At 38.2% G+C, this 20,255-nt stretch overlaps 1 protein-coding gene across 15 annotated transcripts in view; it reads left to right on the top strand.

Moving 5' to 3' along the window:
- The window catches only part of tenm2a (teneurin transmembrane protein 2a), a 1,216,147-nt gene that overhangs the window by 899,316 nt on the left and 296,576 nt on the right, over positions 1–20,255 (top strand). For 5 of the 15 annotated variants that reach the window (XM_087281563.1, XM_087281564.1, XM_087281565.1 and 2 more), the window contains exon 1: positions 19,490–19,956. The exons of the other annotated variants lie outside the window; for them this stretch is intronic. In XM_087281563.1, coding sequence (XP_087137689.1) covers positions 19,890–19,956 — 67 coding nt within the window. In that variant the 5' untranslated portion in view covers positions 19,490–19,889. Of the gene's footprint in view, positions 1–19,489; positions 19,957–20,255 lie in introns of those variants that run through there. 15 annotated transcript variants of the gene reach the window in all.

A 20,255-nucleotide genomic window follows, 5' to 3' on the forward strand; every position in this document is an offset into this window, starting at 1 on the left:
TAAATTAATTTCAGTTATTTATTGTTTACAATTTACACAAAAACAAAATAAAAGTAGATTTAATTCAGTGCACATTGATTCATGCTTATTGGCAAAATGTATCAAGAGCCTCTATTCATGTAGATTGACCTTCTGCAGACTTACACATGCACAACTAAGACATATGGTAAGTTAACAATGAGATTGCTGGGTTTTTGTATTCATGGCAACCTGATCTCCGGTGGGTCCCTATTCATGATTTCACCAAGTACTATGCGATCCTGGGATAACATCTATGTTGGTCCTGCAATATCATTTTTGTTCGAAAATGTAATCCATACTTATTCCCTACACCTAAACCCCAACCATAATACCTCAGTATTTTGACCACACTTTGTTATTATTGTTCATTTATTCGTTTGCTAGAAATTAGAACTGAATTTAGAAATAGTTTTTAAACAAATCTATGCGCTTAACAAACGAAATTAATTATTTATAGGCTAATTGATGTCTGTGCGTAAAGGTTTCCCTATCCATGAGAGCAAAAGCGAAAGTAAACTTACTTTACGTCAAAATGCGCTTAAGGCGTGACGCAGCTGGCTCTTAAAGGTAAAGGGAGATGAGGCTCTAATTGGTTTATTCTCAAAACACACCTATAACTCATTAAGGAAATAAACTCAACCCTTTTAGACCATGCGCCATGGCGCAAAGCGGATTTTCCCGTCCTTAAATTAGCAAAAATGGCACGCCCTGAAAGCGTTTGCGCCCTGCGTTTTGCGCTCTGCGCATGGACCGTCAAAATAGAGCCCTACATTATGTCTATTACAATCTGATCAGTTTTTATCAACACATTCCAACACATCTATAATATTCAAACTATATGGTGCATATACAGAATGTTCATGCACATCTAGTGGCATGCATCTCACAGTATATTTGGGTGTGTGTGGTCTGAAGAGGAGTAGGAGTTGACAGGTCCCAGGTGCCCAGGGTTGGGTCTACAGGCCCTAGAGATTTGGAGAGTGGCACCTCTCCATGAGGTTCAGCTGTTCTTTCGCCATGCCTCAGGCCCAGGGAAGATCTCTTTGATGGGCAGAGACAGACACCTGCGGGCCCTGAACCCACAGGACCTCTGGATGTCTAACTCATACACAGTGCCAAAATCACTCACCTGACACACCTCAGGCTGCCAGTGTTCGACAGTGATGCCAACACAGATAAATAAGAATGTGGATGCACACACTGTGGTTTATACAGATCCTATGGTGGAAGATGTACTTTGTTTTTATATGGGGAATGTGAGTTTGAATTCACCCTGGATATCCCATCCTCTTTTACTTGAAATACTTTCCTGATGTAGTAAGAATTTCTGAATTATCATACTGATTTGTTAAAGCCTTACAGATATAAACAGAGAGCAGTAGCATTGTAGACATATTTGACCCTGCCTGGACCACAAAACTCTTATGTTGCACAGGTATATTTGTGGGAATGGTATTACTATTTCTATGGTCCTTTTTTGTTGATTTTAAGTTACATTGCAACTACATGGTAGAGGTCTGAATTCCTGACCAGATTTCTTGTCAACCAGATGGTGCGGGAATAAATTTCAGAATAAAACGTGGTAGCAGTCGGTAACTCAAGTGTTAAACTGAAGACGAGATGTGACTTTTAAGTGACTGTTTCATTTGGATTTATTAATCACTCTTACTTTTCAATGAACGCAAAACTGTCATAGTTTATTAAAGATACAAACCTCTCGCTGCACATCAGCTGATATCTTCAGGAAGCCTCCTAATACTTGCAGCACGAGGACGTTTATGATATTTATGAGCGTCAAAAGTGGTGGATCTGTTCGGCAAAGTATTTGACTGCATGTCAATGCATCCAAAAGGATAAAACTAAAGCAATGTCCACTGTGCTGAGCGAGAGCAGTTAAATCATCGATTACATGTGCAAAAGGGACCATCAAAACAGAGACGCCATGGGAACTGGCAACTGGCGACACGGTGGCCCAGTGTCTAGCACTGTTGCCTCACAGTAAAAACACTGCTGGTCCAACCTCCTATCGGGCCGTTTGGCGTTTTTGTGCAGAGTTTCCATGTTCTCCCCGTGTTCGCTCAGATTTCCTCTGGGTTCCCCGGTTTTCCCCCACCATCCAAAAACATACACCATAGCCAATCGACTAAACCAAATTATCACCCAAGACAACCTTAGTTTACACTTCTCACACGGCGACAAGCAGGTGAGTTCTCGAGGACCTACCTGAGCTCGAACTCCCCTCTTGCCCTTGTAACAGGAGGGAGCCCCGGGCTCGAGGATATTACGAGCTCAGGGCTCTCTACCAGGACAGCATGCCAATTACACTTTATTGATTATCAGCTAAGTGTGAACTCTTGAAAATACATTGTGTGGGTAAAAATACTTGATTTTTTTCAATGTCAAAAAAAAATTAAATAGTAGATATGATGTTTTTTTCATGTTAATCTTGTAAATTCATATTGCAGTTATATCAAAAATCAATTTTTGATTAGTTTAAAACATAATTTGGACAACTTTAAACATGATTTTCTTAGCATTTTGATTCATTTGGATGCTCAGATTCCAGATTGTCAAACAGTTGTATCTCTGCCAGCTGTTGTTCTCTCCTAACAAAGTTTACATCAATCCAAATCTGAATTATTTACCTTTCATATAATCTATACATCACAAAAAAAAAAAAAAAAAAAAAAAACTGATATGTTCGTCTGGTTGTGTGCTCTAGGGTCAAATTTGCAATGTCAAAAAAAAAAAAAAAAGCAAAGAGACTTATAAATCTGTGTGTGTGTGTTTCCCATCAGCCCACACACTCAGCGGCCTCACTTTCACACCCACTAGATAAAAACAACCACATTCAGAGGTCAATCTCTCCATCTAATGGCAAAATTGAGCATTATATAAAGGCCTGCGCAGGATACGGACCCCTCTATAGGAACAACGGATCAAAAGCTGAGCGTTGAAAGGCCTCGTAGATGAATGTGGCTGCTTTGTCACCGCACACACAGTGGCTTCAACTGCTTTTGTGCGGAGTGTGTGGGAGAGATAGAAGGCAGGAGATTGATTCAGACCTGTTGCCTTGCACCTATGCGAGGGCCATTGTGGGCATAGGAATGAGAGTCCTTCTCTGCTTAAACGCTTTGATTGAAAGCGAAGGAGCTCTTCTGTCAGGTTGCTGAAAGCCTGTGACTGATCTCTCTGTTGGCTAGGGGCGTGGTCATCTTTGATTGACATACGCGTTTCTGTAATGGGCAGGCTTCCCTTTAACGTCTCAGAGGGCTGACAGAGTGAGACATTAACGTGCGGCTGACATTCACTACTGAACGCTCTGTGGGGCGCATCTTTGTTTAGTCACAAGTCCCGATCTAAGTGTGGCTTGGATGTAGGCGTCCTGTCTGGCTAATGCATTATTGTGTTATGCTGGAGTTTTGGCGCTGTTTCTGAAGGATGTCCAGACATGTGCGCGCACACACACACATACACATCTCTCTTTTTTTTAATCACAGGTGAACAGTTGGGTTCAGTCTTCTCTAAGTGCCTCAGCCACCCGTGTCATCGTGGCGGTCCTGTTCTCCTCGTCTCCTCGCACGTCAGACCCTAATTAGTAAATAACTCATTAGCATGAGGTGATTAATCACTCACTGGAAGGGCTTGTGGGTGACAGGCTGCTGAAATGCTGTTTGCTTATGTGTGTGTGACTTTCATTTTACTTAAGCACAGCGGTAAGGAGACGAGGGATAGGGGTTAATGAAAGAGCAAAGGATGAGGTGTGTTTTTAATCTCAAGACAAGATTTTCTTTCAAAAGTTGTTGAGATTGGATTAATCGTCAAAAAGTGTGTGTGTGTATGTGTGTGTTCTGTTTTCTATCATGATATATTATATCACCATATGTGGTGTAGCAATAAAGGTGCAGACGAGCAGTCATATTAATAACATTTTGCTATACCTTAAATATACCTTAAAATTATTCCACAAATTTACCCCAATCTATCCTAGTAACATGATTGGAACTATATTTCGTCATGGTATGTTCACTTTGGCTTACTTAAGAACTGTATACAGTATGAATGGATGATTTTCGATTTAGATTAACTATTCCTTTTAAATAGGTTTTAGAGCTTAGATCAAGCCCCCAAAAAATAAACCCGACTCTCTTAGAAATAAAGGTACAAAAGCTGTCACTGTGGCGGTACCTTTTCTAAAGCTACACTTTTATACCTTTCAGGTCCACTTTTGTACTATAAAGGTATATATTTATGCCTAAAAAGTACAATTGTGTTCTTCATTGTATACCTTAAAAATACAAAAGTATACCCTACAGGTACAAAAAAGTTCCTTTAAGGTACTGATGTGCACATGTAAGGTACATAGGTAAGTAACAACCCCAGTGACAGCTTTTGTACCTTTATTTCTGAGAGTGTACCCGAACCTGTGCACCTTGTGTTCGAGCCTGACCCGGTCCTGCACATTAACTGTAATTATGAGCCCGAATCGGATTTAAACCTGACTATTTTTTAAAGACGTGGGCTGTTATAACAGACGTTCTCAGCTACAAGTCTGAGTTGTTTGAACCACAGAAATTAGTTTAGATTTATCTTACCTCACTCTCAGGGGTATGCTTGAAGAAGTTACAAAAGAGGATATTGAATGCTGACTAACATCCTTTCTGCATACATGTCAACCTTTTCGTTTTTGCTGGGATTCTCCCATTTTTACCACTCTAACCCATTGTCATCTCATTTAAGCATTTTTCCCATATCTTTTTATGAGAAGTAAAAGTACCATCAACTAGCTGAACTTATATGTAATTTAGAATAATTGCAAGAGGTTTTTAATAGAATTGTGCTTTTGCTTTATTTTGGCTTGAAACCACATAAAAAAACAACCACATTCACTTTGCAATCTCTGAATAAGTCAATTTACCTAACATCTGTTGCTGCAGTCCTTGGTGCAAATGAAAAGTAAAAATATAAGAAGAAATATAATAGAAAGATATATAGGTAACTAGATAGAATAGAGACAGATTGATTTGTGCTGAAGTTGCCGATCAACTGTGTGCTGCAGGCGCAGCCGGTGTGAAAGGCAAATGCCTGTGTGCTGCTTCTGCTCTCCAAACCCGCTGTGCAAAGGTGATTAACGGATGCGCTCCATATAAAGAAACTGTTCTCAGATCAGCTTCTGTTCATGCGATTTGAAGATGAGCAAAAGTGGGTGCTTTTTAGTGTGTAAACAGATAAGTACACTTAATAATACGTAAACATGTCTGTCCTGGCGTCTTTTATTTTGAACACAAATAGTTTTGTCTTAAATGAGCACAAACACTACAAAAATAACCAAATTTGTAACTATAGGTTGGTGTATAGCTCTTCATGCAATTAGGCTTATTAGGTAATGACTTAAAAGAAAGAACACACCAATCTGTGATCATTGCCCAGCCCGAAGATAGTGGCAGAAAATATCCTCCCGACCCAGCACAGAATCTAAACTCTAATACGTTTATTTTTTTTAATAATTTTGTTTCTTCATTAATTCAATGAATCATTACATCAATCAATCATTCGTTTCTTCATGTAAAAAATTGCCAGAATGATTGGAAATGTCAGCATTTTTTCTTCTTCTTCAAATACATTTGACTTACCCTGTGTTACAGACACTCCACCACTCCAATATTTTAAAGAGCATAAGTAAACGATCTAAACCAAACAGACTTGACTTTCCTTCGAACCCCAGAGCTGTTGTGAAACGCCATTGTGACTGACCCTGTGTCCTCCACCTCCAGCTAGATCATATATTTCCCTCACATATTCTTTCTTGCCCTTTCTTTCTTATTCAGCCTTCATCACTGAAACTGTGTGTTTCTTTCTTGTATAACCCCCACCCTCACTCCATCTCCCTAAAGACTGGCAAGTGTAGAGCAGAGTGCTATAACCTGTGTCCATGAGACAAAGACAAAGAGAGTGAAGAAGAGAGATGGATTCAAAGAGACTGGGAAGAACTGAAAGCGGCAGCCAAAGATAGTTGCATAGATAGGTTGATTCCCCCTGTGACTCTTTCTGTCTCTCTCTCTCCTTGTTAAGTGTAGAAGCTTCATCCAGCTGCTCCATCCCTCTGGTCTCATATCATCTAGTCCTTCTGCTCCTGCTGAAGGATCCTCAATTACCGTCTCATAATTCTGCCTCCTCTAATGTCACAGAAGGCCATCCATTAATCTATGTCTTAATCTGCAAGACGTCATCTACCTCGTTCCAGGCTTTATGAGCAATAGCCTGATAGAATATGTGAGATATTATGTGTGTGTGTGTGTGTGTGTGTGTGTGTGTGTGTGTGTGTGTGTGTGTGTGTGTGTGTGTGTGTGTGTGTGTGTGTGTGTGTGTGTGTGTGTGTGTGTGTGTGTGTGTGTGTGTGTGTGTGTGTGTGCGTGTGCGTGCTTGTAAGCCCAGTGCACGCTGTGACTTTCTGCCGTCGGATTGTTAAAGTTTCATTTTGTCAAAGAAGAAATTGCCAGTGTTGGATTTCTTGGTGTAAGAGTTTTCACACTGAGGTCTGTGGACTGTCAAGGGATCTTCCAAAAAATGGAGAGAAATAGAAAAAGAGTGACAATTTAAGAAAAAGTACATTAAATTCACAAAATGGACATTTTAGAAACATTAGAACATATTAACTTTCATAGTCTGTTGAGGTTGACAGAGAAGGTTCTTCCCCAAGTCTGTTAACCCAAAATATTACTTTATAGTACTTTTATAGTTTCGAACTGTAGTTCTGCTGAATAACTAAAAAGTTATAAGCATGATGGTGAAAAACTGTACGTTTCTAGTCAAACTATACTTCTGCAATATATTACCAAAAATGGAAATAAGGGAAGTTATAATAGCTAAAAATGTGGGAGAGCGATACTATTATGTGATTGTATTGTATTGGAATACGGAGCAATTAAGTGTTGATGTTAAATCAAAATTAATTCAGAGAATACTTGGAAATGAAATGATGTAAAGCCAATAAAATGATAAAACATATGATAAAAAAAAATATATATATATATATATATATATATATATATATATATATATATATATATATATATATATATATATATATGATATTTGTTGTACCCAGCTTAAATGTAAAATAAAGTTATTTGGGAAAAATAGAGTGTAGGAGAGAGACAGAGGGAGGGAGAGAAAGTCAAAGAACAGATAGTAGGCCCCAAAGAGAACCTGAAAACAGTAGAGACAGGGAAGATAGACTCCAGAGCAGGAGAGGAGCAGAACAGTAAAATCACAGAGCCAGAGCAAAGTTTACAATCTATTTTGTATCTTCCTTGACTATGTAACCAAAGCCCAAACACTAAGATATACAAACTGAACAAGCAACATTGACCACCTCGTACAAGTCCTGAAACCTTTTAACCAGTATCTGATCTTATCAGTATCTGCCTTTGAACCTTCTTGGTAAAAATAATACATGTTTTGCTATATAAACAAATGCATATGATAATTTGCCTTCCAGTATGAATTCAACCTAAAGTGTTCTTAAAATAAAATGATCATGTCTCTTTAGATGACTTGGGGGTTGGAGGGTGGGGGTAATTGTAATATCAATTTAAATGTATTATATATCTATTTACAAATGTTTGAAGCATCAGAGTTGAATTGAATTGACTTTTGGTGGAGGGGCAGAAGCATCTCAGTTTAACTAATTGATGTTGGCTTTGGAATAATGTGATGAGTAAATGATGAAAGAATGTTTTTTAATTAACCATTTCAAGAGAGGAAATTCAATGTTTGTTTTTTGTATTATGATAGTATCAAAGCCTGTTAATTATTAAATGTTGCAGACTTCTTTTTTTCAAACAGTATAAATTAGTTTTTAATCACACTCTTTTGAAGGGGGTCCTTATCTGACACAGCATTGGCAGCACTAGCTAAGTGTTGTGGTTGGATTTCTTTTTCTTTTTATCCATAAATAAAGATGTCAGAGACTTGGATTGATGATTTAAAACAAGAATTGGAATGCTGTTTTAAAACATCCATCCGGTTAATGCTGCCGGTTGTGATTGAAATCTCAGTTAAGTTAAGCATACTGTGCAGGCTGACATGCTTTAAAAAACCCTGCATACCCTGTCTTGACTTTTACCTGCAGTCTCATTGGGGGTCACATTATACAATCTGACAAGCAACAATCATAAAGGACAGCAGAGATTATATAGTGTGTCCGACTTTAGTGAACCAGAATGGCAAGTGAAGAATTTCTGTCCGTCACTCCATCTGAAGTCACTTTCTTCCATATGTTACGGGTCAGTTGAGTTATTTGTCTGTCAGTCATTTGCCAGGGTGTCTGAAATGTTTGGTTATCTGGAAGCAAATAGAACTGTACAACTTCTGTGGACAAAATTTGAAAAACATGAAAGATTGCTAATTGTTATCACCAGCTGTTTGTCTCTATCGATATTTCTCACTAGCTCTGTGCTTTACAACAAAAGATGCTCTCCTTCCAGTCATATGTACATATTGTTTAGACTCAGTGGCTGTGTCATTCTTGTAATTGTTAAGGACTAGCTTCCTGCTGCTTTCTGCACATGATTGGTCGACTTGCACTGTTGCCATGGAGATGCCGCCTTGAGTGACAAGCTTGGGGGCAGGTTTGGCAAATGACGACTGCAGCTAGCCACTGTTACTAACCGATTTTCTGAAGATGACCTGCAGATTAGTATACCATTGATAGATGAGTCTTTTTAAACTACATGAACCATAATAACAAATCACCTGCAAAATAAGTGCTAATGGAATTGTCTACTTCTAAACCAGCCTAAGTTTGGCCAGTCTATCTGTTTTTTTTTTTTTTTTTTTTTTTTTTTTTAAACTGGTTATACTGATTTATTCCTGATCAATGAACTGAAAAGTGTCCCCCAATGCTCACAGGGACAGCCAATAGACAAGTCTAACCATGTTGGATGACCATATACGTATGTTCTTAAAAACATTTTGGCATTGTTGCTTTTGTTGAGATCATTTAACATTCATTTTAAACATGACTAAGATGCAGTGATGGACTAAATAAAAAAATAGACACATAAAAGCAACAGATACTCTAATACAAAATTACTCCTGTAGAAGTATAAAGTCTTTTTCAATATTACTTAAGTACAAAAGTGCTTGATTTTTAATATACTTAGAAGTAATACAAGCAAAAGTTTTTGCTGATGAAGATGTCAATGTCACATGTTGATCTCATGATAGGTCAAGTGAAAACATGGAAAACCACATTCACATGCCAAACCTCATTCTGATCAGTTTGAATCAGTGATTCTTATACTGAAGTCTCACTCTGAACAGATTACTAAAGACTTTGGGCTTAAAGACTTTGGATTTTTGGATATCGACTTTTAGGTTATTATAGTCGAGTAGGGGGACGACGCAGTGGCGCAGTAGGTAGCGCTATCGCCTCACTGCAATCACAGTCATCTGTGCTCAATGAGCAAGATCAAAATCTGGCTTCCCTTCACGCAGCGCCTGCAGTTAACTTTTTAAACTCATAGCAGTTAATCACAAACCTTTTATTGATGATTTTTTTTTCTGCAATTGACAGCAAGTATGAACAAAGAAGTGTTGTCTTGGCAAGCAGCACCTACATGTGTTTAAAGGGTCACGAAACACCAAAACACATTTTATGAGCTGTTGACAGTCGTATATGTGTCCCACACTGCTAAAAACACTATTAGGACACCTATATTTCACTAAAAAGTGTAAATTGGTTGTTTTTGCGTTATTTCAAGCAAATTCGTACTTCCTGTTTGAAACGAATTTTTGAAGCTGCGTCACAGTCATGAGATAATAGCGTGTATTCCAGCGTGCAGACTGGGCGTCTGTACCAGAGTGAGTCTTATTACGTCTTACAGTGTGTTGCATTAATGCATGAGTAAGGCTTGGTTCAAACCAATCAGCGCGCTCTATTGTGCAACTTCATTAATATTCATTACTGTCACAGTGTAGACGGCAAAGACGCCACGTTGTGTTGGCAAAACAAGCGTGAAGTGTTGCTTTTATAGTTTGCTGCAGTTAAGTTTCGTTTTCATTTTCTCTCTGTGAGAGCTCAGACTCACGTGTGGATTAACAGTGTACGCGACGCTCGACAACAATAATTTACATGTCTAAGGAGGAACATTGTTTACCTGAGAGCTATTCTCACATGCAAACGCTGAGATTGTAGTCTCCTCTAAATAAAGACGCGGCTCTAGTTGCTGGTGATTGTCCTGTCTCTACAGATTTGGTAAGTGAGCGACCAGTGCTCTTTGTTTATTCAGTTCGTATTTTATTCGTATCAAACAAACTATTGCACCGAGTGCAATAGTTAGCACTAACAAGTACAACCAAACTATAACCTCGTGTTGGATTTTGTGACCGGAATAACACACGCGGCTTTCTGACGCTACCTGCCGTGTGCATCTAAGTTTCCGGGAAGTGCTGAGTTTTTTTTTTCTCTCATTCGCCGTGCGGTATCAAACATTGCATGAAAAATACACGCTTAGAGCTGTTCCTCGAATCAAATATCACGTTTGTCGGGAGGGACATTAATGAATTCCCTGAATGAAAGAGCCAAACTGGAGTTAAAGTCCACCATTTAATAATTTGGCAAATAATTCGACTACAGATGTCCATGTAAACACAGTCACATTGTCCGCTGTGGGTGTGTGTTTTGACTGTGAAAGTCAGAGCGCCCAAATAGACACTCCCATACCAAGCCGCTTTTCTTCCTCCGACACTCCCCCCTAAACAAAGCTGGACATGCCCACTTTTCTGACCTTTTCCAAAGTAGAGGTGTGAAAACACCCTGCTGAAACGAGGGGGTTTCATGGCCCTTTAAATAACCTAAAACGCCAAATGGGGTGAATTAATACAGAATTTTTGAAAGAAAAACAAACTAACTGTATTTTGCCTTTCACTTATTTGATGGCTCTGAACTGTTAAAACATCCCTCAAAACACTTATTCGGATGCAAAAAACATAAAAAAAAATGGAAGCAGATTTGAAATTTTTTGATGATCGTTTAGGAGGCAGTATGTCAATATGATTGACTCAACATGAGGTCGAATTTTTTATTATTATTTTTTTACACGTGAAAATTATCGATGAAAATTTCAAATCCAGTGCGTAATAACCTTATAACTGCCGTGGAGTTCAGGTCAAAAACCACATGACTTGCGCAGCGCAGCTAGTTGACGTCAATCAAAAGCGTCATGGCGAAGCATTAAAGTCGACCAGTCAACTAGTCTTAGTATGGCTACCCCAACTGGAGACTAAACCTGAATGGTTGATTTGAATCACTGAGTTGTTTACTGGAGTCTAATTGGATCATTTGAATAAGTGAGCTTTTACTGGTTTACTTGCAATCACTGAGTTGCCTACATGATGCCTACATAAGTAGTGTTAAACTGCAGTGACAAAGCAAACTGAGCCAAAGTAAAGTGAGTTTAACCGAGTCATACAGTACCATGCAACGCAGATTAATTGGTTTACACGTGGATATGTCCAGTAATATTAGTAAATGCAAATGCATTGAAGAGGCACCAATAAAGACACAATTACATGCAGCAAGCATGTAATTAGGCAGCAGATAACAAGTTTATGTGTGTATGTCTTCTTATATCTACATATAGGGCAACAGCCACCATCCTTCTTTCTGTCCTTGCTTACAAGCAGAGGCGACCCAGATGTCAAAAGTGCCGAGCACAGCATTTTGCAAGGTACATGGGTCTCGAAGCATCGGCCATCTATTTTCCCCCAGAATATTTTTCTCGCTTGATACTTTTTCTTGGGGTTTTTTCATCATCGGTAGGCTCCCTGGGGGCTTTCCAAGGAAAGGTTAACTAGTCTTTTCTTAAGCTTTCACCGAATGACAAATGGCTGTGTTCAACCCACGGGTCCCTTCGCTGCCCATCTTGTAGCTCCTTTAGCTCATTCACATTCACTTCTTCACACCCTGGGCCTGAGGAAAGAGCATGGGAGATGAAAGGGGAGTGAGATAGTGGGATGGGTCTGATGTAAACGTAGTATGATGAAACTCAAAGAATTGTTCATCCCTTCGTTTGTCTGACCTTGTCATGCTCTTGCTCGGCAGCCATAGATACTGTTCAGTTTCAGTTCTGATCTCAACTAATCTAGTGTGCTTGTGGACTTTTTTTTTTTTTTAAATCTCCACAAGACCAGAGCTAGAGCAGTTTGCGTGCGTGACTTTCACACCATGCTGTCGTGGAGTGGTGCCACTAATTTATAACATGCTGTTATGATCGTGTCGCTATGTACACTGAAATGCAAAATTGCCTTCTTCAATTTTGATTTTACCACACTTATTCAGTAACATTTATTATACATGAATATATTGTATGTCCATGTAGGAACCCAAGAATAAAATCATGGCTAATAGATTTCTTTTCAACTTAGTCCTTTTAATAATCTGGGGTTGCCACAGCGGAATGAACCACCAACTTATCCAGCAGATGTTTTACGCAGTGGATGCCCTCCCAGCTGCCACCCATCACTGGGAAACATCCATACACCCTCATTAACACACATACACTACAAACAGTTTAGCATACCTAATTCACCTGTACCATATGTCTTTGGACTGTGGGGGAAATCAAAGCACCCGGAGGAAACCCATGCCAACACGGGGAGAACATGCATGTTAGGACAACTTAATAGTTTTATGTTCAATCTACTTAAATTTGTAAAAAAATAAAATAAAAAAAAATTTACTTAATCCTTTGTTGTTTTAATGCAAATCGTGTGTTACCCAACATTTTTTACAGTGTTTCAACATTGAGAGATTTTTTTGACGGCTTTTGTGAAAAGTGAAAACTAAGCTACACTCACCGGCCACTTTATTAGGTACACTTTACTTGTACTGGGTTTGACCCCTCTATTGCCTTCAGGAGGACTGACTTTATCCTTCTTGGCATAGATTCATCAAGGTACTTGGAATATTCCTTAAAGATGTTGGTCCATATTGACATGATAGTCACATGCAGCTGCTGCAGATTTGTTGGCTGCACAGCCATGATGCGAATCTCTCATTCTACTACATCCAAAAGGTGCTCAATTGGAGACTGTGGAGGCCATTTGTGTACAGTGAACTCATTGTCATGTTCAAGAAACCAGTCTGAGATGAGTTGCGCTTTGACACTTTATCCTGTTGGAAGTAGCCATCAGATGATGAGTACACTGTGGTCATAAAGGGATGGACATGTTCAGCAACAATACATAGGTTTTGTTGTGATGTTGATATGCATTTTTTTTTACTTGTTCAAACTACTTAATTAAAATGAGCTGAAACAACACAATTCTTGAAATTCATTGGGACAATTTAATTTTCTTATCTTCAATTCACATAAAGTTGTGTTAAGTTAACCTAATCAATTTGTGTTGGGATAACATGAATGAATTGTGTAAAACCCTGCATTTTTTACAGTGTGATGCTCAATTGGTACTAATAAACCCAAAGTGTGTCAAGAAAATATCCTCCCCACAATTACACCACCCCCAGCCTGAACCGTTAATACATAGCAGGATGGATCCATGCTTTCATGTTGTTGACACCAAATTCTTGCCCTACCATCAGAATGTCCCAGCAGAAACCGAGACTCATCAGACCAAGCAACCTTTTCCAATCTTCTATTGTCCAATTTTAGTCAGCCTGTGCAAATTGTAGCTTCAGTTTTCCGTTCTTAACTAACAGGAGTGGCACCCGGTGTAGTCTTCTGCTGCTGTAGCCCATCTGCCTCAAGGTTTGATGTGTTGTGCGTTTAGAGATTCTACATACTGTACCTTGGTTGTAACAAATGGTTATTTGTGTTACTGTTGACATTCTATCAGGTCAAACAAGTCTGGCCATTCTCCTCTGACCTCCGGCATCAACAAGGCTTTTGCACCCACAGACCTGGATCAGATCAACTTTCTTTTTACATTATGGTTTGAAGTGCTGCAAATCATCTTGACCATATCTACATGCCTAACATTGATGCCTAACATGTATACATTGAGCAGTTGGCATGTGATTGGGTGATTAAAAGTTTACATGAACGAGCAGTTGGACAGATAGTTGTACCTAATAAAGTGGCCGGTGAGTGTATTTTAAATAATATTAAACATTGGTGGAAACAGGAAATGAAGTGTATCACTAAACTTACAGTAACACTGTTCTCTTTTATTCTCTGTTTTAGTCTCTTACTCTCTTAAATTACAGACTGGAATTAATCACAGTAAATGTGATCTGGAGACATGGATGGGAAACGCATCTTTAGACACTACTAATTTGACTTTAAGACATGTTATGAATGTAATCACAAGTCATTGTAACATACATGCGTGTAAGCATGTGTAGCCGCACATATGAGTAAGCGTACATATACATCCATGTCTGCTGAGAATGATGGATGGGGCGGTCGATGGAGCTGTCAGACTGAAGGTTGTATGCATGTGTTTGAGTGCTGCAAGCGCTCTGTATATTTAAGCTGAGAGGTGTAAGTGCCGTGCTCTTTTTCAGCTCAACGGGTCGGAAGCCTTTAGGCTGAATAAGTTCCTTTAATACTGCAGGAAGGCTCTGTCTGCATTGATTACAGAGCCTCAGACTGGACGCCAACATCGGCCATATCTGCCGCTCCACACCAGTCTCTGTGCCGCATGGCAGCTCAGGAAAGACTGCTGCTATTCTACTGAGGTCAGGAGAAGTGATCATATGAAGAAATTCCTCCTCTTTAGTGCATTTTTTTTCTGCCTCAGCCGGTTTTCTTCTGGGAAATTGAATGGCTTGGCATTGAATCTTTTTACCCTGTGACCCATTTAAAGAAATATTCTTACGTCAGCACATGTTAACCTCAGTTAACAGCATTTGTTGATTACCACAAAAAATAAAGAAAGAAAGAAAAGCTTCCAGCTCATACATGGTTTTCTTTGTAATAAAGCACAAATCAAGGTTATGGCGAGGTACTTATAATTTAATAGTAGAAATCTGATGCTTTCGGATTTGAAGTGTGTATTATTATTATTATTATTATTATTATTATTATTATTTACAATTTGTTTTATTTTTTAGATTATTATTAGTTTTTTTGTAATTTATTTATTTATTATGTGTATTATATTATTATTATTATTATTATTATTATTATTATTATTATTATTATTATCGAGCCTCGGCTGGGTCAATTGGCATTTCTGTGTGGAGTTTGCTTGTTCTCCCTGTGTTCGTGTGGGTTTCCTCCGGGTGCTTCGGTTTTCCCCACAGTCCAAAGAAAGGCGGTACAGGTGAATTGGGAAGGCTAAATTGTCCTTAGTGTATGAATGTGAATGAGTGTATATGGTTGTTTTCCAGAGATGTGTTGCAGCTGGATGGGCATCCACTGCATAAAACATTTGCTGGATAAGATTAATAAAGGGACAAAATCTAAACAAAATGGAATGAATGAATAATAACAACAACAACAACAACAACAACAGCGACAACAACAATAATAATATATTATTATTGTTATAATATATTATTGTTATTATTATTATTATTATTATTATTATTATTACTATTATTATTTTTATTATTATTATTATTATTATTATTATTATTATTATTATTATTAATAGTAGTAGTAGTAGTAGTAGTAGTAACATTATTTATAATATAATATTTGTTGTTAATATACATACAGTTGAAGTTAGAATTATTAGCCCCCTTTTGATTTGATTTGATTTTTTAAAAATATTTCCCAATGTCTGATAATATTTTTTCTTCTGGAGAAAGTTTTATTTGTTTTATTTCAGCTAGAATAAAAACAGTTATTATTATTTTTTTAAACATTTTGGGACAAAATTATTTGCCCTTTTAAGCTATTTTTTTCCCCTAATCTACAGAACAAACCATCGTTATACAATAACTTGCCTATGTATATATATATATATATATATATATATATATATATATATATATATATATATATATATATATATATATATATATATATATATATATAATAGTGTTATTATTATTATTATTATTATTATTATTATTATTATTATTATTATTATTATTATTATTATAAATAGTAGTAGTAGTAGTAGTATTAGTAGTATTAGTAGTTGTAGTAGTGCATTTTAATTTTTTAGGCAGCAGATAACAATTTTTTATGGTAATCTACATTACGCCGCGAGGGCTGTCACATGAGCTTAACGTCTGTTGAACCCTTTAAATGCATTTCCGCAGTTAATTTGTTACAGGCTTCATCTTTCATAACACTTAACAGTGATTGCAATAGCACTAATGAAGAGTGGACACTGATAAAACACTGTTTGATAAGTCCTCCGTAATTATGAGCACAATGTGAGGCGAGTGTGATATGGACCGAGCAGCTATGAATCTGTCCAGCTGTCTGCAATTCTCGTGGTGTGGCCTTCCAAAACCGCTCTCTTCATTAGAGCTTTCACTATGGGTGGGGCGGGTGTTTGTGTGAGGCCAGATTGCTTATTATATGTACAGGATCCAGTCCCTCCCTACGGTACTGTGAGCCCAGAAAAGGCGGTAGAGAGTTATTCGAGTAGATTGGCTCTTTGTCCAATCTAGAAGGGTCAAACGACTCTAAATATAGAGGCGTTAGAAATACAGCCACTTCTGCAGGACTGTGTGTGTAGACCGGTTTATGTGTGTGTGTGTGTGTGTGTGGTTGGGGGAGGGAAGGTGGTAACTCAGGGACAGGAAGCAGGTGAGATGGGAACCAGGATGCTTTCAGCCGGACTAGATGACATCAGGTGGATGCTGGTCTCTAACCGAGCCCTCTGTTGGACAGAGCAGGAAGTACCATGGTCAGCTCCTTTCTAAATGCAAAAGGCAGGAGGATTATTTTCATAAGGCTGTGTTTATTTTATTTTATGTGTTATTATTATTATTATTATTATTATTATTATTATTATTTATTTATTTATTTATTTATTTATTTATTTATTGAATTGGTAATATTATTATCTTATGACTTGGGTTTATTGACAATATTTGCCTTTATACATTTTGCCTTTCATTAAATATAATTGCTTCACCAACTCTTTAGTTCAGCTACTGAATGTATTTAAAGGCATGGTAAAAACTATGATTATTTTTTGGGTGTTTTATGCCTTTATTATTTATTTATTTATTTATTGAATTGGGGATATTTTGTATCATGACTTATTTTTTTATTATTATTGTTATTGAATAAATTAATATTTATTTTATTTTATTTTTAAACATTTATTATTATTATTATTATTATTATTATTATTATTATTAGTAGTAGTAGTAGTAGTAGTAGTAGTAGTAGTAGTAGTAGTAGTAGTAGTAGTAGTAGTAGTAGTATTGTTATTAATATTTATTTATTTAATTATTTATTTTTATTTATTTTTGGTTGTTGTTATTTTGCCAGTAATTAAACAGTAATTAAATTCTGTTAAGGATGCAAATCATTCCAATAAGTTGAAATATAAAGGATGTCATTTGCAACATCAAGGTCATGGTTTTAATTCAGAAGGAAAGTAAATCACTTAAAAAAAAAAAGTGTAACTGCAATGTACAATGTTAAGATACATGAAACGTACAACTTAGTACATAGTAATTGTAAAAAATTACCTTTGTGTGAGTAAAATGGGTGGTCTGATGGCACAGTGGGTAGCGCTGTCACCTCACAGCAAGAAGGTCACTGGTTCAAGCCTCGGCTGGGTCAGTTGGCATTTCTGTGTGGAGTTTGCATGTTCCTCCCATGTTTGTGTGGGTTTTCTTCGGGTACTCTAGTTTCCCTCACAAGTCCAAAGACATGTGATATAGGTGAATTGGGTAGGCTAAATTGTACGTGGTGTATGTGTGTGGTGCATGAGTGTGTATGAATTTTTCCCATTGATGGGTTGCAGCTGGAAGGGAATCTGAAAGCTGGAAGGGCATCCGGAAGCTGGAAGGGCATCCACTGTGTAAAACATACAGTATGCTGGACAAGTTGTCGGTTCATTCCGCTGTGGTGACTCCAGATTAATAAAGGCCCTAAGCCAAAAAGAAAATGAATGATTGAATGGGTGGGTAATTGTAACCTGAGTGTGAATAAGGGTGTGCATTTTGAATAAAAATGGTCTGTTAATGTCACTGCCAACATTGGTTAGCACCGAACAAGTGGACAGAGAATGCCAATTGAACCAAAAACAGCTCAAGGTCTGAAAGATGCCACATAAAAAGGACAGAATGCCCAAGTATATCTGTTTTTACTTTGTTTGTTTACCAATGCTGCTCATTTGTTCAATCCAGGTGTCAGAAGCATGTATCCTTGCAGCAATTTTTTGTCTCTGTGTGATTGAAGGAGCAAATATTTTTTTGTTGTAGTATAATTTCAGTCTGAAAGTTGTGAACATTCTGAAAAATAAGTACAAATACTAGGCAAAACAGAACTAAATGGGAAAAAACAAAGGTCCAGACCAAACAAACAGAACAATAATGAGGATAAGACCAATAATTTGCTTCTGGATAAACTGTGCCTTTAATACATACATGTTTTTAAGGCGTTTATAAGGTTATTATAATAATGCATTGCAGGTACAGCTATATTGACAAATACTGACTTGAAACTGAATCATTACCTTTCATATAAGCATTGGTATCAAGAAGAGCGAACTATCTACGCTACTTGGTCAGAAGCCTTAAAGTGGGTGCTGTATCTCACTGAACATTGTGTTAAAAGCTTTACAATTCTATACAATTTGAATATTATATTTGCTAAACTATTTTTTTGTATACCTATTTAACTTGATTGATTATTTATGTTTTCCATACTCAAGTAAGGTAAATAAAGAATATCATCCTAGACTCAGCGGTTGGGTTTTGCTGGATGGTAATGTTTATCCTATGAGAGGTGTGAGCCATAAGAAAGCTTGTCTTGTGTATTCCAGCTCAGCGCGTCTTAAGTATCAGATCTTGTTCAGAGCTGAGCAGCTGCCGGATCCCCAATCAAATATTCACATATCCAGTGTTGTTTGCGTAAAAAGCTCTCCAGTACAAGGTTATATATTTTTAGCTATGCGCCGGTGCTTTATAGTTCATGATGTTGTGTCATCTTGTCGGCTGCCTACATGCTGAAAGCCCTCCTCTCCAAAGGGACACTCGTGTGCATGTAAAGAAGTGAAAATCTGTCTGTCTGCGTGCGTTAAAGGATGAATGCTGACCGTACTCTCAGTAACATGGCTTGACACGTTCTCTTCTCGGCTAGACGGAGGAAACATGCGCGATCTGTCTCGTTTTCTCTCCTCCTCTCTCTTTGATAAACATGCTTTGTCACATTCCCCCATCCTCACCCCTCCTCTCTTTCTCTCTCTCTCTATCTCTCTGTGCTCCCCCGCACTCTTGTTCTCTCCTCCCGCATCTCTCTCTCTCTCTCTCTCTCTCTCTTTCTCTCATGCTCTGCAGCGATGCTGTATAATTCTCAGAGCGAGCTCAGAGTCTGTGCGGAGCTCCAGTCATGTGCAGATGTAGGATGGAACAACCCTTTGCATACTTCTCTTTGCGCTCGTCAAGAGGTTGACAACCACTCCGTGTGTTTTGTCCGGCATCTGTTCCCTCATCCGTCTTTCTCTTCCGCACCTTAGACCTTTCCCATCGGTTTATGGACTAGAGCGACGTGCGATCGGGAAGGGGGAAGTGGCGTTTGCCCGCGTGTGTGTGAAGTTGTGTGAGAGAGGGCATACGGAGACAGAGAGGGCGCAACTGCTTCTCGTACACGGCTTCTGAAAATCCTTGCTCTTGCCTCCTGGAAAGAGAGAGAGAGAGTCTGCCAGGGGGACCGCGTCCGATCATTTGGAGAGGAGGTGATACGAGGGGAAGACTCATGCTTAGAGCGATGCATCACTCAGGCAACACCAGCAGCAGAGCTAAAGCCCTCTCTCAAGAGACCGGTAAGAGCTCTGCAGGACCGTGTGTGTTTTAATGTGTGTGTGTGTGTGAGAGAGAATGTTGCTGAACTGGGAAATTACTTCAGATCCTGCTGGTGGAACCAGCACATGTTGTGGATTCTGATGGCTTCTTGGCTGACTAAAAACTTCCTTGATCAATCAGCTCCTCCAGAAGGACCAACTGTTTTGCTAGTGAACATCATGGATGAGCTGCTTCATCAGCTGGACAACCTTTACAAAGGTCTTATTAGCAGCAGGGATGTACACAGTAGACCCAAATAATTCCATTAAATCTCAAGTCT

This window comes from Danio rerio, chromosome 14, assembly GCF_052040795.2.
Source record: "Danio rerio strain M-AB ecotype USA chromosome 14, GRCz13ab, whole genome shotgun sequence".
Classification (NCBI taxonomy): Eukaryota; Metazoa; Chordata; class Actinopteri; order Cypriniformes; family Danionidae; genus Danio; species Danio rerio.